This window comes from Sus scrofa, chromosome 18, assembly GCF_000003025.6.
Source record: "Sus scrofa isolate TJ Tabasco breed Duroc chromosome 18, Sscrofa11.1, whole genome shotgun sequence".
In the NCBI taxonomy this organism is placed as follows: Eukaryota; Metazoa; Chordata; class Mammalia; order Artiodactyla; family Suidae; genus Sus; species Sus scrofa.
The window spans coordinates 55,018,839-55,045,913 of NC_010460.4; the positions used below are offsets into that span (position 1 = coordinate 55,018,839).

Sequence of the window (27,075 nt, forward strand, 5' to 3'; positions counted from 1 at the left end):
CATGAAATTCCTAACCCCAAGACTATGCCCACATGCCCTCTAAGGGCTTTGATTTGGAGCCTTGGAGAAAACCAGGCTGGATTTCCGACCCCTGCTAAGGGCAAGAAAACCATTCTTGGCCTTGATTTTCCAACTTGCCTTGAACCTAATTGCTTTTCCATGTTCAGGGTAAGCAGGACTCTCTAATGTATTTTTGGCCATTAACTTAAATGCTATGCTTGACTTAACTGGAATGTTCACACTTGGATATAAATCTCCTACGTAGCGCATTTAAATTCCCCATTTATGTTGCCCTCAGCGATTAGAGGGTTATCTCGGCCGGTGCGAAGGGAACAAGTCACTCGCCTGAATCATCTGTCCCAGACAGTGACCCACCTCTGCTGCTGTCACTTGCATTGAGGTTTGCAATCTGCATTTTCTGCCTACATCTAAAAAAAGGAAACAAGCCAACACATGGGCGTGAGTTCCATAGCGGGGTCTTAGTTTCGCCGCATCAAATAGTAATCTAGTTCCCACACTAGGATAATTGCAAATTACATTTTTAGTACAGATATCTGTGTTCCACAAGAGGAAGGAAAATGGAAGACAGTGATTTAAGGGGACTTATAAAGTCTGTGACGGAGCAGCCTTAGTCATTTTCTTTCTTTGAGTTTTATGGTCATGATTAATCTTATTTCACAGGTATGGGCTGGCTGACAGGCACCTGGAACCAGAGGCCTATGAGCACAGGACAGACAAAGCTCACAGGAACGGAGGGACCCCGATGCTGACGGTGGGCGGAACCTGGAAGGGGAAAGGGCTCTCAGAGGAAAGACAGGAGAGAACACCCAACTACACCTACTTCAGGTAGCGACGCAGGATGTTGAGTAGGCTCTTTCTAGGTCTTAGCTGCATTTAGAGAATTTCTGGACTTGCATCCCAGCCAGAACCTTCAAAGACTTCCCTTAAAACATTTAGAAGCTAGACCCCAGCTTTGGTATCTCCAAATTTAGACCGCAGAGGTCCTAGTGGTTTCTTAAGGAGGCTGCCCATGTCCCATACACCACGTCATCCTGGCTTCCTCCCACCCACATCATAGCTGATTGGGCGGAAAGGAACCCTCAGTGTGAGCAGTCACTCTCTGGTCCCACCGGGTGGGCAGCCTAGAGTGAAAAGCCTCAGCCCAGCATGAAGGTGAGTTTCAGGGAGTTTGAACTTTAGATAGATGTGGAGATAGAGATAAAGGGGACAGAGAGAGGGGAGGAGAGAGAGAGAGATAGCCACGGAGAGTTGCTGAGAGGTACATGAGTTGGGAAGATGCCAAGGAGACAAAATGGACCAAAATTATGGGTTAGCTAAAAGTCAACCAACAAACTAGAAAAGAGTCACAAGGGGAGCAAGGGAAAAGAGAAGACAGAGTATGAGTTACCCGGAGCGGGGGCAGACCCCTGCCTGCTCAGAGGGGAGAATGATGCACCCTGCATCCTAGTGGTTCACTCGACTCTCTGATCCCCAAACCTCCTTCCAGGCTCCCTGAGGCTGGGCTGCAAGGCTGTTCCTAGGATTCTGCAAGATTTCTGCCTCCTCACTCCCAACTGTTCCCTTAGAAGAAGGCCCCATCTTTGGTGAGACAGGAGTGCCTGTCTTTTTCGCATCGAAGACTCTGAAGAGAAAGGGAAAACAACCCCCAGGCCATGCAGATGGGTTTTCTGCAGGGCAATGCGATCTCTTTTTCAGGAAGGCAAAGCTTTTGCTGAATAAAATCTCAGAGCAAGGGCTTCCAAATGTATTCATTCGCAAGAGAATGCCCCTTGGTCCTGGGGATCTAACTGTCCTAACGGAAGTGAAAATGTTCTCAAATAAGTCACCCTTTCAGTCATTACCCTCATTTAGAGCCTGGCGTGATGAGAGAGAGCAGAAGAATTAATGAAGGCACTTATCACAGGCACATGGCTCCCCACGACCCTAAGATGCTCAGAATCTGGAGGTGGACGCTAGAGATGGCGGGGAGGAGCCAAATGAGGTTTGCACGTGCTCCTTAGCCCAGGCTTGCCTAGACTTCAGTGTGCATAGGAATCTCCTTTTAAGGATGCAGCTTCTCTTCAGGCTGTCTGCGGTGGAGCCTTGATAAGATGCTGATGCCGCTGGTCTGGGGACAACACATAAGGGAGGAGATGGTGATAGGACCCCTGCTGCCTGAGCAGAGAGAGAAGCCACTCTCGGGGTAACGGGCCATTAATGCTCATTAAAACACAGGCGAGAATCACAGCCTCAGAGGCTCTGAGAGCTGGTCCGAGTCACTTGATAGGGAACATAAATGAACCAGCTCTCAGTCCCTTTAGTAAAAAGAAAAACAGTTGAAAATCTATCCCTGGATCCCAAACCCTTAAGAAACCAATGTCAGTATTTTTTTTCTTAGCAAATTTGTTGCTTATCAGCTAGAAGAACAGACAGGCTGAAGGGTTAGGCAAGAGAGTTGGAGAATAATCAGAGACAATTCCAGTTGGCAGACTAATGTCATGTGTAAAATCTCAATGCTTCACAATGAAAGAAACAGGACCAACTGCAGACTGGGGGGTTAATGCTTCAATCCCTCCCCCTCACACTAACTAATCAGCTCTGTCCTGGAAAACCACTCAGAAAGATACGCTGCCTATGATAGGTGGGCAGACTTATTGGTTGTTTGACTTACTGACTGATGGATTTAAAACTCTTTAAGTTTTATTGAAGTTTAGTTAATTTACAAAGCTGCGATAATTTCTGCTGTGCGACAAAGTGACCCAGTCATACATACACACATATCCATTCTCTCTCAGATTCTTTTCCCACGTTGATTATCACAGAATACCGGGGAGGGTTCTCTGGTTGTTTTGAAAGACTTAAAAGCCTTGGGCAGAGGTTATTTTGCTCACCGTCTGGAAGCAGGCCATGGGGAGGTGGCAGAGCATTCTACCCAGCTGATGATATAAACGCGTGTAAGGACTTTTGCAGCCCATTTACAAGACCGCCACCCCTGAAAAAGTATAAGACTCAAGAACATCTGGGACTGGCTCAGTCTCAAAGTCAACTAGGAAGCCTGCGGATGACTTCCTGTCCGCCAGCCATCCACTCACCATCCTGAGTTCCACTACCGTCTGTGACACAACCTGGGACGCTACCCGAGCCCTAGACACTGCCTAGGGACTGTCAAGGGCTGCACTAGGTTTCTGAAAAGTGGTGAAACCATCCTTGGATTGGCTGCTGGCCAACAAGGTGACCAAGTGGCATTGTCCTTCAGGTGGTGGATCCAGATCTTGGACAGCTTAAAGAAATGAGACATTTCTCTGATTCCCATTCTTTTTGCCCTTGACTTTTTTTTAGGGTAACCAACTCTTTCTGGTGTGCTTGGAACTTGGCTGGTTTCAACACTGGAAGTCCCACATCCCGGAAAACCCCCAGCTCCAGGCAAACCGGGATGGTTGATCCCTTAGACTAGTGAGGTCTGGGTGGCGAAGAACTTACGTAGGAAGAGACGGAAGGAAGAAAAAGCCCAAGGAGACGGGGAGGTGGAACCTTCCTGGATCCTAACAGTGACTTGCAATTGGGATTCCTTCATAAGGATATAAGCGGCAAGGGTGTTGGAAGAAGTGCCTGTGTGTTAGGAATAACTAGGAAGCGTTTTCTCCAACTGGCTGACGTGCAGCGAGGAGGTGTTGACTTCATGGCCTCCCTACCCCCCTCCCGCATCTCTGAAATGTCAGAGATGGAGCCCACGGGAGAAAGGTCCCCTTGTGCCTGTGGACTAGACAAGACCTTGACCGTCAACCCCAATACCCTTCTGAGGATGAGACCAATAAGGAAATTGAGTAAGAAGCGCCAAGGGATAAAAAGAGCTCTGACTGAAATGACTTAGGACACAAACCATAGGAATTCACTTTCTGAAACCAAAGGCACCAAAAAGAACCAAATTCCTAACTATGAGTTCACACTAAATTTGATATTTTTTTAAAAAACGAGAGAAAGAACATCTTGATGGAAGTCAACATTGGACGAGTCACTAACTCTGAACCCTTGAAATAAACCTGGTAGGAAAATCCTAAGAACACCAAACCATAATTAAGATATAACAGGCCCGTCTTTTGGACTCTGTATTTGGCGTACATTTTAACCAAGCAGGATTAATGCGTGACCTAGGAGCTCCGTGAGCTTATGTTTATTTATAATAGTCGATATTCCCATAGGCATAAATGTTCCCAGTGGAAGGCTGCATTTTGATAATGTGCATTTCTTCATTAAGATTTCATCATCCACCTACATTAAAAAGCCTCTCCCTACACTCTGTTGCTTTTGCTTTCACCTTGTTTATTCCTGCCTTATTTGCTTAATCTTGAGATCCTGGCTTCCCAGGCACTTTCAAATTTGAAACAAGCAAAATTTGTGCATTAGCGTGTCCTGGACATGCATGATTTATGAATGGCAGGTTTCTTGGCACAATTTAATGGTATAAGAGAGACTTTGTTTTAAACATTAAAGGGAAAGTCAAGAAGTGGCAACAATGAGCAGCATGTACTGGAACACAGCGCGTGCAGAGGAGTCTGGGTCAAGGGTTAGCCGGGTCTTACGCGGCCTATTTCTTAAACTACGGCCCGACAAGAGACCAAGGGACCAACCAGTTCAACAGGTTATAAGGAGCCCTGACTTTTGACCCACTCGAAAAGTACTTTAAATTGTTATTCTGATCACTTGCCCAACCAAACGCCCTCGGTACAAAAGAAATGTAACTGCGAACATTTACATCGATGGAGAAAACGACCCTCTTTGATCCAAAATAATGCGTTTTCTCTTTTTCAGGCAACCTAATCATATCGGAGCTCTCTCCCACCACAGCAGCTCTTCCTCGGACAGTCTTCCGTAAGTCGACCAATCAGTCGGTGTTACCAAATCTTTTCAAGAAAAGTCACAGCCTGCAAAATACCCAGACCCCTCCTGAGTAGAGTCCCACTCTTACAGCACACGCCCGTGACTGCATGAGATAAGCATTCTCTATATGTCTATTTTTCTCATCACAAAATATGACCTCCAATACTACAATTGTTGTTTAAAAATTATAACTAGAATATGCTACCTTGTATCTGAGATGTTCCAAACACCTCACAGCAAAGTAACGTCTAAGCTTTCTTCGCAGATGGGAAACTGAAGAACTCATGAAACTGTAACCAAGCTCCTCAAGCAACAACACAATAATTTTACACCTAAGTTTTTGAGGTGTCATGCAATGATTGCTCATAAATGCTTCTAGAAGACGTGACAGGTTTCGAATCAATGTTAAGAAATGAAGACAGATAAAGCCCACAGCAAACTCAGGATTCAAAGGCAAACTGAAACTTGGCTTTTCCACGCCCTTTATGGTGGAAGCACCCTTGAACCACATTCAACGTTCAGGGAAGCCGTCCACTTCGGAGAGCACTGCCCAGTGGACGGAGCCCTACAGGACACAAGGACACAGTGGGTTACCTTGTAGATTTTGCAATGGCAGAGTCATAATGCCTCCAGCTGCAGCTGCTGCTACCAGCCCTTGGATATTGGTGAGATTCGCAGTAGGCAGTGTGAGGACCAGTCCTTGCTGCCCTCCTAGCTGACCGGCCATGCTGAAGGGGATGAGGATAGGCTGGTTGAGGGCCGGCGTGCCGCCTGGCATTGCCCCGGCCACAGCAGAGGCTAACTGCTGGGCCGTCAGAAGTGGCTGCAAGGAAACAGACAATCCTAGGTCACTTTCCAGGGGCCAAGACATGGACTGTTAGAGCATTTTGCTTTCACTCAAGCAGGGTCAGAAAGCTCCTGAACAAGTAGCAGAGAAACATGTTTCGTCCCAAGGAAAAGAGCTGGACTTGCAGAAAAAAATTGAAGTTGTATTTCACTAATATTTTGGGGAAAAGTGCATCTGAGTTGGAAGGCCCACTTATCTTTCAAAGGAAAATCCTATCCTTAGAGTCTTCCAATGAATTCCCAACTGTTGCTGCTCACATAGTTGAAACTCTGCTAATTTATTCTGTTGTTCCAGACAAAACTCATCGGGATCAGTGGAATTTTTCTTTGGTTCAAAAATAGCCGTGAAATACTATTTCTGTCTATTAAAGTAGCAAAAATAATGTAAAAGCTTTACTCAATGCTGGTAAGTCCACAGTGACACTACTGAATGGATTTAGAACATGTGGACTGGCACAAGCCTTTTAGAAAGCAGTGTGACAATTCCTATCAAGAGCTATGAAAATATTCACCCCCCCCCTTTGGCTCAGAATATATTCCTGGGATATGCCCCTGAAGATAGAATTTTTTTAAAAAGAGAAATGATGAAAATACGTATTACATTTTAAAATATATTAATGTTAAAAAATAGTTTGTTACAGTAATAACTTAAGATATTATATAGCCTTTTTTCTTTCTTTCCTTTTTTTTTTTTTGAGGGGGAGGCTGTGTCCACGGCATGTGGAAGTTCCCAGGCCAGGGATGGAACCTGTGTCACAGCAGTGACCAGAGCCACAGCATGACCATGCTGGGTCCTTAACCCGCTGAGCCACCAGGGAACTCCATAAGATATTAGATAATTCTGACACCGCTTTAGAAATTTAGAAAATGTTCATGAGAATATATAAAATAAGCTGGATAATAATCAAGAAAATGATGATGAAATCATAATCCAAGCGGTAAAACTGTCTATGTATAATGACAAAGATCTAAAAATAAAAATATTTGATGCGGATAAATTTCAAAACCTTTAAAAATGTTCTTTTGTTATTCCCTAACATTCTTTGTCCAGTTAAAATGGCATTAAAAACACATGTTGATGTTCCGTATTTATCCCACAGCCATTGTTCGATACGGAAAGGCAGCTGATAGGTGTGCCCTTCTGGGCACTGCAGGTATCTGAGCTCGGGGTGGGCTCTTCACCAGGATGACGTAGGAAGGACTGCTGTCCAGCCGTGACCAGAAGGGTGGCTGCGATCAGAGTCCTCCATCTGGGACTTTCACTGCACCCCTGTGGGAGCTGTGGGAGACCTAAGCCCATGTCCACTTTTCTTCTAGAGGAACCACAACTCTCATTGGAGGATGCCAACTTTTGTGTGTGTGTGTGTGTGTGTGTGTGTGTGTGTGTGTGTGTTTTATTAAAGTATAGCTGATTTGCTGTGTCGTGCCATCTCTGCGGTACAGCACCGTGAGCCAGTCATACCCACACATCCTGTTTCTGTCATTATCCTCCGTTACGGTCTCGCCCAAGACACTGGACGCCGCTCCCTGGGCTCCACAGCGGGATCTCCTTGCCCATCCATTCTGCATGTAACAGTTCGCACCTACCAACCCCAAAGTCCCGGTCCCTCCCACTTCCTCCTCAACTTTTCGGTGTTTAATGCAGCATGAGTCTGTAAAGTAAAAGGTAATTCGGTGTAGGCATAGTACAAAGCCCAATATTTAATAGCCGGGCACTGTTCTAATGCGGATTAACTCCAGTGTCCTACCGAGGACATACGGAGGGGCCAGAAAGGTGCCCAAAGTCACAGAGTCAGAGGGGTGAGGGGATTCAAATCCAGCCAGGCTGTACCAGAGCCCAGGTTTCACCCCTTCTCAGTAACAAAACAGGTCGGAAGAAGTGGGAGCTTTATTTGAAGAATGGGGGGAGGACTGAGAATAGGGGATGCTCCACCTTCCCTGTGGTCACCCCACAAGGCCCCTTCCGGGGAGCCCTGAGAAAAAGCCCTGGGAGTCCGTGCACCCTGGTTTTAGAACCATTGTTCTGGACCCCATGGACCTGGCTCCTCACAGATCTGCTAGACTTTGCTACATTTTTACACAAAGTAATTGTGACTCCCTTGAGAAAAAAAAAAATTACACTAGGAGTTCCTATTGTGGCTCAGCAGAAACGAACCTGACTAGTATCCTTGAGAATGCAGGTTCGATCCATGGCCTCTCTCAGTGGGTTAAGGATCTGGTGTTGCCGTGAGCTGTGGTGTAGGTCGCAGACATGGCTCAGATCGGGCTGTGGCGTAGGCCAGCAGCTACCACTCTGACTCAACCCCTAGCCTGGGAACCTCCATACGCTTGGGCACAGCCATAAATAGACAAAAAAAGAGAGAGAGAGAGAGATTCGATATCAGCTTGTTTTTCTATAAAAGCGGGTAAACTCAGAGAACTTCACAATAAATGATAGAGGTTAAAAAAAAAAAAAAAAAGCCCAGCTTTTTATAATTGTGTTCTACTTCTCCATATAACCACGCCAGGCTGCAAAAAACAAATATTGGACTTTAAAAAATAATGAATGTATTTCTTTATTAATGCAGGAGTCGTGTGTGATGTACAGTATTGTCAAACCCAATAAGCTGAACTTGCATTAAAATTGCATTAACTTTTTTCTATTAAATCACATCTTGTATTTCAAAAGTGGCTACAGTAAGGTTGAAATAACTTAATTTTCTTCACACTCCAGTCATTAAAGTTTGACTTTCCAGAAAACGGCATGGTAACCACCAGCGCGAGGGCAACGGGTTTTAAGACGGAAACAAAGTTTCCAAATGATTAACAGGAACGTTCCCTTTAAAAAGAGAGTTCTGCTAACACATTTTTTTCTTGGTGGTATTTAATAAATAATGTAGTCATACAGCTTCCTGTACAAAAATTTATCACCGTCTTTGCTCGGTTGGAGCTAATTGGTTTCAACTCATTATTATTTATTTGGTTAGTTCTGCGGCTAAATCATCCCATAACCGGAGCCGAGATGCAGCAGCGGAGGGGTACTGACCTGAGGCCCAATCGGGAACGGGGAGTGGGTCTGGCCCGCCTGGTGGTGCTCGGGGGTGCCGGGGTCGGACAGCGCAGGGTTTCCTCTGGCCCCTGGAATTCAAAAGAGAAGGGCACCCTTAATATAAGGTCCAGCCCGGGATCCACACGGAACCCCATTCTGCTATGATGTCACGACACATAAAGGCACGGATAATATACGTTTTATCCGGAGTTCCGGGGCTCGGACCCCTTGTCAACTGCAGAGCTCATGCTACGGGACAAAGTCATTCCGGGAGGGAGAAGGCCGTGGCGGCGGCGAAAGTGACCCAGTCTTCAGTCGTGCTAATAGGCTTGCATTATACATCAGTTTGCATGGGGTGTGCCAGCGTGACCCCTGTGTGGAAACCCGCATCCTTTATGCATAGGCAGGCAACGGTTAATCTAATTCCCCAAAGTCAGAGAAAAGCGGCATCTTAGACCTCACCAAGCGCATCTATATGAGCCCGTAATATTGCTTCAGACCCTTAAGCTCCTTCTCTACACAAGCTTCAGACACTGAATCTTACGGATGTGTTTTCCTAAAAACAAAGCCTTTTTTCTTTGGTGCTGGGAAAACTGGACAGCTAGGGGTAAGAGAATGAGATCAGAACGTTCTCAACACCAGACACAGAAAAGGAAACTCGAAATGGATCGAAGACCTAAACATAAGGGCAGGAACTACAAAACTCCTGGAGGAAAACCTGGGCAGAACACTCTTTGACATAAATTGTAGCAATATCTTGTTTGATCCTTCTCCTAGAATAAGGGCAATAAGAACACAAATAAACCAATGGAGCCTAATTAAACGCGAAAGTTTTTGCATAGCAAAGGAAATCATAAAAAAAAAAAGGCAACCCACAGAATGGGAGAAAATCTTTTATTATTTTTTTTAGATTGAAGTATCATTGGTTTACAATGTTGTATTAGTTTCAGGCGTATAGCACAGAGACTCAGTTACACATATTAAAAATACGTATGTTATTTTTCAGATTCTTTTCCCTTACAGGTTATTACAAAACACGGAGTAGAGTTCATTGTGCTCCATGGCAGGTCCTTGCTGATATCATCTTATGTCCTAAAAAGCTCATGGATCTCCTTAAGCAAATTTCCGGGGTGCTGTTTGAAACAGGAACACCCCACCCCCCACGCCACCCCCAGGGGTGCCCACAATGGTGAGCAGAGCACCCAAGTCCTTCCTTGGCTAGAATCCCGTTGGACACCAAAGCATGAACAATGAAATGCCACCACAGCACATCGCTCAAGGCTTCCTCAACACGACAGCTTCTCTGCGTGTGCCTGTGTGCTTTGTTTCAGGACAAAGCACAGAGGGTGAGATGGGCAGTAACAATAAATACATAAACAAACAAACAAAGGTCGCTAGGATTGTTGAGGGCTCTTAGTGGGTAGTTTTGTTTTCTTGGAGGCTGAAATCCAATTCCAAGCCACATCCCTAATAAGATCCTCTCTCCCGATGTTTGTCCTATGAATAGCAAGCAGAAGACAATTCAAACCCCGTTTACCGGGCTGCCATGGACGGCCACGAAAAAAAGATACGATTCTGTCACACTTATAAATTTTAAAGAAGGTATTATTGGCTCATTTAAAACCAATTCTTCTATATAGTCTCCAAAGGGACAGCCTTATAAATAATGGAAATGCGGAAAAAAATACTTCAGCACATTAAGCTACAAATAAAATTGACTGCTACATATTATTCAATTGACTTCTACCTCCACAGCCATGTGTCAATCATAACAGCATTTTATAATAGGATTAAGCAATGAATGTGCAAAGCCATTATGCAGAAATCCAAAAATCTGATTAATTTGTAATATTTTTTTTGTGTGCAGAAAGTCAAGAATGGACATTGCTTGGGGAATACTTACAAGCATTCTATTGAAATTTCTAAATTGATTTGGAACAAACTAATAAAAAACACAGACTTGCTGACATTTTATAAAGTGAATTCTGTCAAAATATGTTTGGCATTTTAATGATTGCTGTCATTTAATAACAAGGCTAAGGTGACCCATCATAAGATGTCATAATGTGCAGGAGATCTTTCTTCTACATTTGTTATATGTGATTTACTTATTATGCTTGAGTTGCAGGGCACTTTATTATTATTTTCATTTTCTATTTTTTTTTTTTGTCTTTTTAGGGCCACACCCGCAGTATCTTGAGGTTCCCAGGCTAGAGGTCCAATCAGAGCTGTAGGTGCCGGCCTGTGCCACAGCCACAGCAATGCAGGACCCCAGCGTCTGCAACCTACACCACAGCTCATGGCATCGCCAGATCCTTAACCCACTGAGCCAGGCCAGGGATGGAACCTGCATCTTCATGGATACCAGTTGGGTTCGTTAACCCCTGAGCCACGATGGAAACTCCCACAGGCACTTTAAACCGGGAGGTGCCTTATGCAGCGGAAATTTCACAACTTCAGTTCTTCTACACCTACATCCTATTTTGCCTTAGAATCCTTAGTAGCGTTTTATACCCTTTTATACAGCTAACCTGGTCCCAAAGGGAGGCTTTCCGCCAATTAGATAAATTCTCAAGTGGCTAAAAGTCCACCTTGGTTTAGCTAATGAACAGGTCTTTAAACGTCTCTTTGTTTTTTATACTCGCCAGGCATGGATTTTTCACGTCGGACTGTGAAAACAAGTTTCGCAATACACAGGAGAGAAACCTTTTTATACAGTTAGAAAGATAGCCATCTTCATTAAAAATTCTTTTTTTTTTTTTTTTGATACCGTGCCAGGCCCTTCGCCTTATGCTTCTTTCACGCGTGCTGGGCCCACTTTTCGTCTGGGCTCCTAAGGACCCACCAAGGTACCACTTGGGACCGTCCCACAGAGGCACTGGGTCATCGAGATGCTGGCTCTGGTCCCCGTCCCTTACACAGATTACATTCGCCGCCAGGTCCCTCTCTGCTGCTGGGACTCTCTGCAGCGCTCGGCCGCTTGTGCAGAGGCTGGCAATCCACACCCTGTCCGGTGCCAAGGGAAGTCTTCCCCAGGCTCTGGAGGAGAGGATGCCCGCTCCCCTGCCTGGGTCAAGACGCAGCGTCGCTCCTAATGCGCGTCCCCACCCCCAACCCCAGGCGCCAGGCTTCCTCTTTCGGACCATAAAGGCTCCCACCTCAGGGGCCTTCTCGAAGCCAGAGAGGATCCAGCCGTCGGGATGCATAAAGGAGGTGGGCTGAGGGCTTCGGAGAGACGGGGAGCGGGGCCCAGCCATCCGCAAGCAGAGGCGTCAGGCAGGGGCCTCCGCATCGGGGTCCTCGGCAAACAGGCTTCCTTCCTCTCTGGAGACAAGGAAGCCCAGGAAGCTCTCTGTGGCCGGTTCCAAACTGAAGAGTCTGGGCTTTTCCGCAGTCACCGGGAGCTCAGGGCGGCGCTCCCTGGTTTGTCCCTGCACCAGCAAGGCAATGGGCGGCCTAACTCCCACGACAGACTATTCCCGCCGTGGAAACAGAGACTTGGCTTTAAGTGGGGGCTGGTACAATAATCCCTTCAAGACAGGTGTCGACATCTGCTCCATGAGTCATTGTTGTTTAGCATAAACCTTGGGCAATCTCTAAATATTAGCTTCTTGGCAAATTCTACCACCCTTCTGATTTAGATATTCAAAGCGGTTTGGTTGCAGGTTCAAAGCAAGGCCGCTTAAATTTGAAGCCCTGCTGATGGAGACTGAGCTTCGCCACTTAACCAAATGTGAGAACTTGGGCTAGTTTTCCAGTTTCTTTCTTTCTTTAATTTTATTTTATTTTTACTTTTTAGGGCCACACCCGTGGCACATGGAAGTTCCCAGGCGAGGGGTCAAAGCAGAACTACAGCAGCAGGCCTACACCACAGCCACATCCATGTGGGATCTGAGCCACATCTCCAACCTACACCACAGCTCACGGCAACACTGGATCCTTAACTCATGAGCGAGGCCAGGAATCAAACCTGTGTCCTCATGGACACCAGTCGGGTTCATTAACCACTGAGCCACGACGGGAACTCCCTCCAGTTTCTTTACACAGCAGCTTCCTCTCATAAGAGCCTGAGAAATCATGGTAGATCATTCATAGAGTTGATACGGTGAGGATGAAATGAGCAGATATACTTGTAAACATCTTAGAACAGTGCTTGCTTGCTCTGAAGTGCTATTTCTTTTGGCTATAATTATTTAATGAGATCAAATTTGTCTTTAATACAATATTTATTATTAATATTATTTAATTTACCCATAATATCTACCTGCCCCAAGTCAACACATATTCTCAATACATATTCCCACGCCTATGTGTGCTGTCTGCGTTTCCTCCCACACCACCCAACTGTGTCCATTTGATAGATGTTTGGAACTGAACTAAATGAACAGAACTTTAAGACCCGATGAAGTGAGATGTCCATGCATACGCTCCCTTTATCCATGGTTCCATGACTACATAATAGGGCACAAAGATACTGGCAATTAGCTCCCACATTCTCACCCAGACTGTAGTGTAGACCAGGAGTTCTCACCAGGGCTACGAATCAGAATTGCCTGTGGATCTTCCTGAACGCAGAGAGGTTCCCAGCCCTCATGGGGCTACTGACAGAGGGTCTAAAGGGCGGCTTATGTGTACACTCTACAAAACTCCAGTGGTGATTGAAGACCACAGGGAGAAAACAGGGGCTTCGATGCTGTCCAGGTAAGTCTGAATCTCCTCTGCACGGAGGACGCCACATACAATCGGCTTCACAAGTCACCAGCCAGCATGACCCCACCCCCCGCCTTCCAGGCTTCTTCACCTGGAGCTTTTTTCTTCCACTGCAACCGGGTGGACATGTAGCTTCGAAAGGGGAAGAACCATCCTAGGTGCATCTCTTTTACAGGTTTCACAGGTAATTCAAGGAGTATAAAAACTGACTGCAAAGGGATCATAATACAAAACTTAAAATGGCTCTAACATAGGCATCGACTCTCTAAATCCAGAGCCCTGAGAGTAGTCTGCTAAGGAAAGCATAGGTCATGCATATTAGAGGCCCTGAAAGACTGAGGAGTTTGGCTGGGACACTGCAAGAAAACTTAATTTTAATTGTTAAAATGCCTGCTTGTCAGAGAATCAGTTCACTCCACACCGTCTTTCCAGTGTGGATACTGTATCCCCAACCTGCACAGCTGCGCACAGCTCTCTCTGCTCTGGAGGCCTGGAGTAGCCACGGACCTGGGGGTGGGGATCAGCGGGGGTGGGGGTGGGGGGTGAGACCCCAGGCCCTCGGCCCCTCCCCCTTCAGTGCCTTCCTGATTGAGGAAGCCTGAAGGTTTTACCCGCCCCCCAACTCAAGGTTTCTGAAGGTCCATCACTGCGTTCCTCATGGCAAGGTAGCTGTTCTTATGCAAGTTCCTCATTAAATTTCTGTATCGCGTTTTCATTAACTAAGACCAACAAGACACAGCAGCTTCAAGCAACTCTAAAAGGAAAACAGACTCCAGTACGGAGTTTCGAACCCGACCTCCTCTACGCCCCGCCCCCACCCTGGCCTACCACTTTGGAGTTGACTCTTCCAAAGAAGAGCCTTGCTCCGTGACCTTGCACAGAGGCTCCAAGGGCCACAGCAGATGGAGAAGAACACAGAGCTGCACGTGTGAACGGCTTGTGCGAATACACCAGTTTCACCTTCTCCCATGTGTCGGCCATCCGTGCATCCTGCCAGCCTCCAGCGCGTGAGATTCCCTCGTTAACGACCAATGCACTTTTAATGAATTGGGTTCTTCAGAGGGAGAGTTTGGGAGACTGCTCTCTATGCATTAGCACAAACATAATCACACGGAGGTCACAGGGACGCCTCGGCTTTTTCCGGTATATTTATACCTACCTCGCCCACTATTGGCAATTTTCACCAGCGAGCGAGGTGATGCCGTGGTTGCTTGTTAGAAGATGGACAGTTGAGTGCATTATTATTTCATAGTGGGCATGTGAACCCAGCTAAGTGGGGCCGAAGGCGCCTCTAAATTAAACTTCCTTTTCTTTCAATTTGTTCAAGATTTCGAAATGCCAAGGAGGAAGTGGAAAAGGGCCATAAACATCTTTTCAGAGCCACGGCCATTGTTTGCTCTTTTTTATTGCCCACTGGGATTTCTTTATGATACGGTCCACACAGGTATTTATGTGCAGACCACTAGACAGCACCCCCCTCCCGCCCTCCACGGGGAACTGGAGACTCTGAAGTAACAAGCCACACTTGAAAAATCCAACATCCGTTAATTCATGTAGGGTTTGCGTGTGTTTCCAAGTCCCGTTGTCAAGTGCTTACAACTCCACCGGTGAGGCTCGGGGAACACTTAATGTCTGATGACACTAATGTGCAGACCTGATTCCTTTATTCCTCGCGCCCGTGACTTCTCTGGCCTTTGGAGGAGGGAAATCCAGTTACCTCTGAGCGAGGGGTCTAGGTCCTCAGTGCTTTTAAACGCTGATCTTTATTTAAAGGCTGCACATGAGCAGGAAAAGACAAAGGGAGATTCGAGATAAAGCACAAGGAACCCTACAAATCTCTTATTTGGACTCGATTGTCTGAAGATGTTCTTGGAATATCTACCAAAATTGTCCAATAATTACCTCAGTCCTCCATGCAGACTTAGTCTATGGGAGCCCTGGAAGACTTTAAGGACGTTTTTTCCTCTCAAAATTTCCTAAATCTCCTTTCAGTCTTCCTCCAACCATTTTTTTCTTTTATCACTTGTTTTCACATCCGTCTAATAAAAGCAGAGCTGAATTCCTGTGATATCCAGGCCAATAAAGGTCTCAACGTCTGCAAATGCTTCCTCTCAGAAAAGAGATGAAAAGAGGAGACATCGTCAAATATACTTAAGCAAAATTTCACGACACACTGTGAAGAGAGCTTTGCGCTGCGGATTATCCCTGGAGCGCTGCTGTCTCTACAGGAGTATAAGTTGTTTTAGGGCCCAAACTCTTTCTCACTCGCCTCTGTAGCTCCTGCAGGCCAGCTCTGGCCCCTGGCATGCATGCATGGATCTGTGTGTGTGTGTGTGTGTGTGTGTGTGTGTGTGTGTGTGTGTACGTATGCGCCTGTGCATGTATGGGCCTGTGTGTGTGTGTGCGTGTGTGTACGTATGGACCTGTGTGTGTATGTGTGTGTGCGCGTGCGCGCGTGTTGCCATTTAGGTAGGTTGGCGTGAGCTGGTATTCTTAAAATGATGGAGGTGGGGATCGGAGTGGGCTAAAACAATTTAGAAACAGATTTTAAACCACTTTAAAAGGATATGTCTAATTTTTACAATGTTCTTTTTTTTCCTGTTCTCAGCAGGAGTTTTTTTTTGTTTGTTTTTTTTGTTTTTTTTTAAATTTTGTTGGCATACAGCTGACCTACCAAGGTGTGTTAGTTTCAGGTGTAAAGAAAAGTTCATCAATAATGCACATACACACATCCGTTCCTTTTCAGATTCTTTCGCCATGGCGGTTGTTACATAGCCTTGAGTAAATTTCCCTGTGCTACACAGTAGGTCCTACTGCCCATCTATTTTATATAGAGTAGGGTGTACAGTCTCAATCCCAACCCCTAATTTATCCCCCCCCACGTCCACATTTCCGCTTTGGTAACCATAAGTTCAATATATCTTTCGTCTGTTTCTGTTTTGTGAGTTCCAGCGTATCATTTTTTGTTAGATCCCGCGTGTTGGTGATCTCATACAATGTGTCTTTCACTAACTTCACTTAGCGTGAGAATCTCTAGGTACATCCATGTTGCTGCAAATAGCATAAAACGCCCTTCCTGATCTAAGAAGCTGTGCTAATTTCTACACACTTCTCCCAGGAAATGGACACATCCTCCGACAAGGTCATTGCCAGGGGCCATGCTCAACACTGCACTGGATCCGGGGTGACGTCCTCGCTCTCAAGCTACTGATGGGACTCTGGCACAGCCCCCTGGACATGGAGGCTGTGCAGTCCCTGTGTGTTTAAGCCCATCCCGGGAGCTCGCTTCATCCGTGCTCAACTCTACACGAGGGCCGGCTACATAATTCATGGGGCTCCGTGCCAAGTGAAAATGCAAGTCCCTAGCCTGGGACTGAGAAGTCAATCTTCCCCTTCCCCGGGGCTGCAGGCTTAATCCACGGCAGGCGGACGGGTGAACTCAAGGGACTGCAACCTTCCCGCTGGGATGCGCTGGACGCCTGGATCCGGGTGAGTTGCACGCTGATCCCATAACCTTCCCTGCACCTGAGCCCAGGCCCCAGAGATGGGCAGAAGGGAGAAGGCCACAGCTCCACTCAGGCTTCGGGGAGTCCAGGGGCACCAGGGGCAAGGAGCAGGTGGCTGAGGAGTGCCCTGTCCTGGGGAGGTGGTGGCTGGACCGCAGCAGCTCTTTTTACAATAGCCCAGCCTCCGATCCAAGCCTCCCTGCCTCCGACCCCCTGCTCTTGTGGTCCCACTGCACTTGACTCACAAAACACAGTTTCACAGATAAACTACTCAGAATTTCAAGACAGTGACCTCGCACCATTAAACTCCAAACATGGGGCCCTGCTAGATGGGGGGCCATGGGCCGCTGCAGTGGTTGATGGCCCACAAAGCAGGCCCTGGCCAAGACACCTGCTCATCGAGGGGCCTCAAATCCTGAACACTGCTTTGAGAGCCATTTTCCGCATCGGCAAATGCTGACAAGACTGTTTATGTCTACAGAGGAATTTACTCATTTACTTTCCGCCTTTTTTTTAGGGCCACACCTGCAGCATAGGGAAGTTCCCGGCTGGGGTCCAATCAGAGCAGTAGCCGCCGGCCTACACCACGGCCACAGCAACTCAGAATCCAAGCTGAATCTGCGACCTCCACCACAGCTCACGGCAACACCTCCAGGGATCGAACCTGCATCCTCATGGATACTAGATGGGTTCGTCACCCCCTGAGCCACGGCAGGAACCCCCTCTATAGAGGCTTTTCTTCCCCAGCAAGAAACCGGACTTAATCATCCACACGTCTACTGAATGTCATTGTCAGTGACCACACAAATACGTCGCTTGGTGGACTCTCCAGGTGATTGTTTCCTATCAATTCTCAGTTACCTACCCCTCGAACGGGGAGACCGGGCACCGATGCCTCGAGAGAGAAATCACGTAGAAGATAGCTGTCCTCAGTCGTGGATCTATCAGTTACACTTTCACTAACGAAATCACAGCTTCCCCTCTCGACTGGCTGCCAAGCCTGAGAACAAGGGGATGATGAGACCCAGACACTCCAGGCAGTGCAACTGGCCTGGGTCTGAACGTCTCCCAGGCTCCTTAGCCACGTGGTGAAACACGCAAGAGCTACTGAGAGCTCTGACGCCAAGTGTGCTTGGAAAATGCTCAAAGCTGATAAATAACCTGCTTTAAAATTCCGATACAAGCTCATGTGAAGTGTGTGTGTGCGCGTGCACTGGGGTGGAGGGAGGGGTGGAAAAGTGGGGAGCTGGTCCGTGCTTCCTTACCTGACATCTTCATCATGGTATGGTGGGGACGAGAGCTAGGGTCGGAGTAGCAGCAGCTCTTTTTACAATAGCCCAGCCTCCAGCCTCTCGCAGCAAATACTTGGGTTTGTTTCTAATATCGGCAAGGCTCTAATTGCAGCCCACAGACCTACAGAAAAATCTCATTATGAGCTTTTGCTTTTTTGGTTTTTTGGGGGGAGTAGGTAGGAAAGGGAGCTAGGAGGTTACCCGTATGTCCAATGTCTGTCTGTCTGTCTTTTTTTTTTTTTTTTTTGTCTTTTTGCCTTTTCTAGAGCCACTCCCACGGCATATGGAGGTTCCCAGGCTAGGGGTCGAATCGGAGCTGTAGTCACCGGCCTACGCCACAGCCACAGCAACGCAGGATCCGAGCCGCGTCTGCGACCTACACCACAGCTCACGGCAACGCTGGATCCTTAACCCACTGAGCAAGGGCAGGGACCGAACCCGCAACCTCATGGTTCCTAGTCAGATTCGTTAACCACTGCGCCACGACGGGAACTCCTGTCTGTCTGTCTTTCATTCATTCATTCATTCATTATTATTTTTTAGCTTTTCAGGGCCACACCCACAGAGCATATGGAGGTTCCCAGGCTAGGGGTTGAATTGGAGCTGCAGCTGCCGGCCTACACTACAGCCACAGCAACACAGGATCCAAGCCATGTCTGCCACCTACACCAGCTCACAACGACGTGAGATCATTAACCTACTGAGCAAGGCCAGGGATGAAACCCGTGTCCTCAAGGATGTTAGTCAGGTTCATTACTGCGGAGCCACAACAGGAAATCCTTTTTTAACTTTTTTAACTTTTTAAGTATAGTTGATTTATAATGTGCCAATTTCTGCTGCAAATTACCAATGACATTTTTCACAGAACTAGAACAAAATGTTTTAAAATGTGTATGGAAACACAAAAAGACCCCAAAGAGCCCAAGCAATATTGAAAAAGAAAAGCAGAACCGAGGAATCGTTACGAGTTTTTAAGCTGTTTTCAGTTTGTTGAGATTTTTCACGCAGCAGTCCCCAGTACAGGCGGACCGCAGAGATACAGTGGTCTGGTCTAGACTCCCCCGTAGCAAAGCAAATATTGCAATAAAGGAAGTCCCATGACTATTTTCGGTTTCCAGTGCATGTAAAAGTCGCCTTTCCACTCTCCTGTGGTCTATTCAGTGCGCAACAGCCTTAGTACACACTGTATTTTAAAAATTCTGCCAAGGAGTTCCTGTTGTGGCTCAGCGGTAACGAACCCAACTAGTATCCGGTTCGATCCCTGGCCCTGCTCCGGGGGTTAAGGATCCGGCATTGCCGTGAGCTGCAGCATAGGTCGCAGACGTGGCTCAGATCTGGCGTTGCTGTGGCTGTGGTGCAGGCCGGCAGCTGCAGCTCTGATTGGACCCCTAACCTAGGAACATCCATACGCCACAGGTTCAGCCCTAAAAAGACAAAATCAAGTAACATAAAATAACACAAAACATACTGCTAAAAAAGGCTAACCACCATCTGATAAGGCAGAGTGGCCGCAACCCTCCACTTTGTAGAAATGCGGTATCTGTGAAGTACATTAAAGGGCCGCTGCATGGAACAAGAGCTGCCCGTGGATACCTGGACCGCGGCTGGGAAGGCGGTGAGGGTGAAATGGAGCTACTGCGGTTCCACGAGCCCAGACTCCCGGCTCAGACCCCGGTCAGGGAGCCGCCGTGAGGCATGGCTCTCTTCTTCTCCAAACCCAGCTGCCCCTGCTCAGCCTCTCCTCCCGGGCAAGGAGGCTGCTGCTCTGACATTCCGAACGCGCTTTAACCGAGAGCCACAGAGGGAGACACCATTATTTCAATTGGAAATGACGGCCTCTGGGTGCAGTCGCTTTCGATCGTGCTCGAGGTGCGAGGTCCCGGAGCCCCGCTGCGCGGAAGGCGCGCGGCCCTCGGTCCTCGGCGGCTGCGAACAGCGAGGGAGCAGATCATCACAGACGGGTGACCTTCCCAGACGCTGGGGTTTTACAGGCCGGCAAGTTGGAGGAGCCCGTTAACGACCGTGTGAAGCGGGAGACCTCGGCATTTCTTTGTCGAGTAAACACCTTTCTTAAACTGCCACGCGCTCTCATTATCCTGCCACAAAGGCACCTCCCACCGCCAGGTCGTGTTCTCGGCGGGAAAACCCTCTGCGCCGAAGCCATTCACGCCACCGCGCAACCCACTGCGTCCAGTCCGCCCTTTGCCCGGTGGCCGCTCTGCGCAGAGCGACGCTGATCTGCCACCGAGCCTCCAGGAGCTTCCGGTCGTCATGGTAGGACTCGAGGAGTCAGAGCCACCCCGTCCTTTCACTCCTCCAGGCATGAGGAATGTCTGACCAAACAGTCCTAAAATGGTTCTTCTTTCCAAAGTGTAATTCCTCTTTTCCTTTTATCTTTTCGTATGCGGTCCTGCTGCACAGCTCAGGGAACTCTATCCAATCTCTTGGGATAGAACATAATGGAAGATAATATGAGAAAAAGAATGTATATGTGTGTGTGTGCGTATGTATGACTGGGTCACTTTGCTGTACAGCAGAAATTGACAGAATACTGTAAATCAACTATAATAAAAAACTACAAAATAGAGAGTTCCCATCGTGGCTCGGTGGTAACGAACCTGACTGGTAGCCATGAGGACTGGGGTTCCATCCCAGGCCTCAATCAGTGGGTTAAGGATCTGGCATTGCCATGAGCCGTGGTGTAGGTTGCAGACGCGGCTTGGATCTGGGGTTGCTGTGGCTGTGATGTAGGCCGGCAGCTCCAGCTCCAGTTTGACCCCTAGCCTGGGAATTTCCTTATGCTGCAGGTGAGGCCCTAAAAAGACAAAAATAAAATAAAAAATATATACGTTAAACGTTAAAAAATGTCCTCTTTTCCCTTGATCCTTTTGTAGAGATGTCAGTATAATTTTCTTTATATGTAAAGTTCTATGTGCCAAGTAATACGGTAATTATTTGTATGTATTATCAACCTCATAATGACCCCTTCCTTCCTTCCTTCCTTCCTTCCTTCCTTCCTTCCTTCCTTCCCTTGGTTGGCATTCAATGTGGCAATGCACCTAAAACACCCAGCTTTTATCAGACATTCACAGTCTATCTCACAAAAGTCAGGTGGGGGCAGGTGGGGATGCAGGGAAGGAAGACGTCCAAGAGGCACCCTCTCCATCACAGGAATAGCCTGGACCGCGTCTCACCCTGTGCATCCGGGGGGAGGACTCCCAGTGAAGAGGCTCTCACGGCGGGAAGAGCTGCGCCTACATTCCTAAAGGGAAGCATATTTATCCTTTTTAAAACACAGCAACACTGATGCCAAATGCAGCCCAATATCCTCGCTCTGTGATTGATGGCGATTTTCCTGACACTTTCTCCTTCCACATCCGCATCTCTGCTTCTCCATTTGTGAGGGTCCGTGAAGATAAGAGTCTGGCCTTTCCACTTCAGTTATTTACTCTCCGAACACCACTTCTTGGCAAAAGTAGCCGGAGCGCCACTTTAAAAAGGGGGGAATAAAAATTTTAAATCCCTTAAAGCTGAAATAAAACTGCATTTCTACACAGACGCTCCGAAAGGGTAGCATTTGCAATCACTCTTGCGTGCAACTAAAGATTGGTGAAAGTGGGGTCATTTAGAAATCAGCAAAGGACAGGAAGGAAATTCCCCCAGAGGAATTCCATTGCATGAAATTGTAGCATCACACCTAGTTAGCAACCCCTTACGGTAATGGAGCCTCTGTGACAGCACAACAGCACAAAATTGTGCAGGACGGGAAGGATGTCGCACGACTCACTGTGTACAAATTGCTAAGTGCTACAAAACCTTCCTCGGAGATGGGGTAGCAAACGCTGCATCCGTGATGAGATTAAGTAGGTCTAGAATACGAAAACTCAAATGAATGCCCCATCAATAGATTATTGGTTAGATCTTTTCCCCCCAGAGAGCTGGTTATAAAAAACCAAACAGCCAAACAGCTAGTCCAATTCATACGTCTCTGGCCATTTTTCTCTCACTTAGCCGATTTATTTCTTCGCATTACTGTAATTGAAAAAGTATCTATTGCTAAAAGATGCTATTAACTTGAGTGCATTCATAGAGTGTTCTATCACTAATAGACTTAGGTCATATTCTTTTATCCTTTTAGCAAAGCATTATTTTGTTGCCCTCGTGTTCAGAAGATTTTGTTCCACTTAAAGTCAAACAGAACAAAAGCTTCGCAGAAGTTGTTCAGATTGTTTTTTTTTTTTAATCATTATTTTAACTCCATTACATGACAGGATCAAATGTGTAGCAATTTCCATTTGTTATATGGACTTATTTTTGGATCTGTGTCAGAGCTCATATGATAAAAATATGCCTCCTCAAGAAGACCTGGACTCAGATTCTAATGGTAAGGTTTTCAGCCCAAACGCTTTTCGAAAATCTACGTCTTGAGCTTACGTTGGGCTTGAAGTAGCAATGTCCAAAAGGAAGTAGGAAACGGAACCAGCCACTCACTCCAATAGTGAAAAGGTGCAAGCGTCGATGAGCCGTCACTTAAAAATATACACCACATTCCATCACATCTAGGAGGCTACTGCTGTAAAATTCGTGACTATTTTATGTTCCACTAAGAAAGACAAAAAAATCTGCCAAGTACACCACGGCATGACACTGATTAAAAGACACACCCCAATTTTTATCCTAAAATCTTCCCTTTCAGATGTCACATTCAACTACGAGGGGGAAAGCTGTGTTTCTCAGAATGAGTAAAATACATTAGGAGTCCTTGGCCTTCATGTAGCTATAAATTAAGGCACAGAGAAGAGGCAAAAGCATAAACTGGAACTTTTACATTAAATCTCTAAATATCCTCAAGATTGGGTGGGTTAGACTTTACGACTGGGATATGATGGTTGGATAAAATGCCTGGGAAGCAATGGGTTCAATCAAGAAGAGCTCAGGGAACGAGATCAACAGTTCCGAGCAGCAGCGCTAGCGTATGCTACACCCGCCACTCCACCTACTCTTCATACCACCCCACGATGTCAGCACTCAGGCTGAGAAAATTTAAGTAACTGACGTCCGTCTACAACTTTTCTTGTTTTTACTGGAGGAGGAGGAGGAAGAGGAGCTGGAACTCAAACTCACATCTGGCCGAGTTTGGGGGTTCAAGTCGCACTGTAGGAAAATCTGGATTGCAGGAAAACCTAAGTCGATGTGCCTCAGCCCGAGACCATCGTGGAGCTGGACTTTGCTTTATAGACTCAGAGACAGAAGAAAACACCCGCCATGGGTTTGGGGAGCCGCAGAGCATCGCGGCAAGAAGAGATGGCGCGGATCTGGGCTCGTGTTGCGTGATTCTGGAAAGGGTTGGAGGATGTGGGGCTTTGCTCTGGACTGGACACTATCTGGGAGTCAGAGCCGTCTTGGGATTTAATCGGTTGGTAATTCTTGTGCAGAAGATAAGAAAGAGGGATCGAGGTGAAAAAGCTACAATCAGGAAAAGAACAATATTCACTCATAGTAGGCAGGATGGGTGAACATTTGGTCATTTTATGGTCTGGGCAACGTCCTTGCTGTTGTCCGTCGTCAGCCATGTGACCATGGGGGTGGCCTTGGCTTTGTCCTGACCCATCCTGGTCAGAGTGGCTGTGTCTCATGTTCTTCTGAGAAACTGTGTTCCGAAGGACACATGGAGGCCTCCTGCGAGCGCCAGGCCATAACATTCTGACACTACAACGTGGAGTCAAAATGACTTGTGTTTTCATCTTTGCTTCCCCCATGCTATCTCTGTGACTTTGGATAAGTTACTCAACTTCTCTGATCTTAAGTGTCTTCAACTGTAAAGTGGAGGTGGTTACGGCAAGCTTATTATCGCTGTGATGGGGCAACAGGTTGCTGAATGCAGCGAGCCCAGCAGTGCCTGGCACAGAATAAATGCTCAAGAAAGTTGGCTGTCATTAGCAGTTACTGCTGGAGCATTACTACAAATGATATTGGCAAGTGATGATCCAATCACAAGTGATTTTGAGAAAGAAGGAGAAGAACGCACGTGACCAGAGAGGGCGCACTTAGGAGGAGCCTGTAGAAACAGACACAGCAACCAATACCCAAGAAAGAATTCAGGTAGAGGGAAAAAACGCAAGAAGACTGGGGAACAAGGGTGATATCTGAATCTAAAAGGACACTTATAGGAGTTCCCTGGTGGCTCAGTGGGTTAAGGATCTGGCATTGTCACTGCTGTGGTGTAGGTTTGACCCCTGGCCCAGGAACTTCTACTGCAGGTATGGGAAATAAAATAAATAAACAAATGTCCACTTCTAAAAACTCCTCTGAGGCGTTCCCGTCGTGGCGCAGTGGTTAACGAATCCGACTAGGAACCATGAGGTTGCGGGTTCGGTCCCTGTCCTTGCTCAGTGGGTTAACAATCCGGAGTTGTCATGAGCTGTGGTGTAGGTCGCAGTCGTGGCTCGGATCCTGTGTTGCTGTGGCTCTGGCGTAGGCTGGAGGCTACAGCTCCGATTAGACCCCTAGCCTGGGAACCTCCATATGCCGCAGGAGTGGCCCAAGAAATGGCAAAAAAGACAAAAAAAAAAAAACCAAAAAACAAAAACTCCTCTGAACTCCTGACCAGTGTTTCCAAATAGCACATTCCCCCCCCAAAAAAAAAAAAATTTAAAAAAAAGGACGAAACCTCAGTATCTCCCCTCTCAGAAATTCTAGACGTCTTAACTACATGATTTCTGTTCTGTCCAATCACACATGCTCCCAAATGAAATCTCTAAATTCCCTTGGCCTGGTCTCTCTGCTCCACCATCAGAGACCGCAAATCTTGCACCCCAGTATCACTGACCACTGTTTCCTTCTGTGTCGCTGTCCCCCTCGTTGTCACGCACTCAGAGTGTGGGGATGGTCCCCAGACCTCTGGTCTGTCCTGTCTCCTGTGCATCCTACACACCGATGGCAGGGAGACCTGTAAATACTAGAGATGCCTGCACCTTTGGCTTCTCCCTCTCAGACAGAAAGCTGGGTCTGTATTTGGGGGTGGGGTGGGGTGGCATGGGGTGGCAGGCAAGGCCTCAGCCTCCATCAGGAGACCTGTCAGGGTAAGGTTGGCCCTGGGGAGAGGTCTAGGAGGGAATGAAAGCCTCATGAGAAGGAGCACAGGCTCAGAAGCCAGACTGCTCATCCCCGCCACCTACCAGATGCGGGACCTCAAGCAACTGGCTTAATCTTTCTCCGCTCAGTTTCATCATTTGTAAAACTGAAATTAAAATGGTACCGCCCTTGGAGTTCCTGCTGTGGCTCAGTGGTAACAAGCCTGACTAGTATCCATAAGAAGGCAGGTTCGATCCCTGGCTTCGCTCAGTGGATGAAGGATCCAGCTTGGATCTGGCGTTGCTGTGGCTGTGGCGTAGGCCGGCAGCTGCAGCTCCGAGTCGACCCCTGGCCTGGGAAATTCCATATGCTGTGGGTGCAGCCCTAAAAAGACAAAAATAAAATAAAACGGTACCCTCCTCACAAAGTGAGGATGAAAGACCCTTATCCACATAAGTAAATGGCATAATCTGAGCTTCTGGCAATGGGAAACGCTGAATAGATGTGAGCTTTCTTATTATCATTAGCCTCATGTTTCAAGGGAGACAGAGCCCCATGCTGAGGTCTGCATGGCAGGGGGTGTCGCCCAGCAAGGCTGTCACACGCAGGGCGGGCAGTGGGCCAGGCAGCCAGGCTGGGAACCGCGGCCGCAGCTGTTTGATCTTTCGAGATGCTGAACATTAGCCTCAAACACAGTCAATGCCTGGAGGGCAGGGTAGAGCCCACAGGTGTATCAGGCGAGGAGCACAGGCAGGATGAAGCAGAACCTGACAGCAACCGCCCCCAGAGGTCTGCGGAGGCTCTGTGGGCAGGGGGCTGGCAGGCACTGCTCACGGCTCAGACACAGGGGAGAGGGAGCCCAGGACAGATGTACACGCGGGCAAGCGTGAGCTGTGGTGGGAGAAGAATGAGAGACATTATACTTTCCAAGTGCAAGGTATGAGTTTCAGGGCCATGTCGGGCAGTGAGGGCTTTGGCCAAAATGGTGCAATTGAAGCCTAGGGATCCGTGCACGGGCTGGGTGGTGTCTGAACGGGAGTCCAAAAGAGAACTCGGCTCCTAAATAGATCATAAGCATGCGCACGCGCCTACACACACACACACACACACACACACACACACACACACACACAGGCGCGTGCATGGATTCTTAAAATAAGGACCAGACAGACAACAGCCGTGAAGGAGGTGGTGACAGCCAGCCCTCGCGGGGAGTGAACAGCGAGCAACTGCTCACAGGTCAGCCTGTGTTCTACTCGTGTTTTCCAGTTTATTTTCCTTTTGCTTCACTTCTTTTTATTCTACTTTATTGTGGTAAGAACACAACATGTTTTGCACGAATGGTATGGTTAAATACAGGCGCAAAGCAGTACCTAAAGCCCCTGTTCATCTGGTTTTTCTTCTTTTTTTTTTGGGTCACACCCACACGGAGGCTCCCAGGCTAGGGATCGAATCAGAGCTGCAGCTGCTGGCCTACGCCACAGCCACAGCAACGCCAGATCCTTAACTCACTGAGTGAGGCCTGGGATGCAACCCAAGTCCTCATGGACACCAGTGTGTAGCCTACTGAGCCACAACGGAAACTTCCAGTTGTTGGGTTTTGTTGTTTTTTTTTTTTTTCTTTTTATGGCCATACCCACGATATATGGCAGTTCCTGGGCCAGGGATTATAAGGAGCATTTTTTTAAAAGAGAGACTAGTTTAATGTTGCTAACAGGAGTTAACTACCTTTGGAAATCTT

General features: G+C 47.3%; 1 protein-coding gene across 3 annotated transcripts in view; it reads right to left on the reverse strand.

Moving 5' to 3' along the window:
- The window catches only part of POU6F2 (POU class 6 homeobox 2), a 486,796-nt gene that overhangs the window by 274,006 nt on the left and 185,715 nt on the right, over window positions 1–27,075 (reverse strand). For all 3 annotated transcript variants that reach the window (XM_021079083.1, XM_013985842.2, XM_021079084.1), the window contains exons 3-4: window positions 8,750–8,841; window positions 5,473–5,701 (exon numbers count right to left, since the gene is read on the reverse strand). In XM_021079083.1, the coding sequence (XP_020934742.1) occupies window positions 5,473–5,701; window positions 8,750–8,841 (321 nt within the window). The remainder of the gene's footprint in view (window positions 1–5,472; window positions 5,702–8,749; window positions 8,842–27,075) is intronic.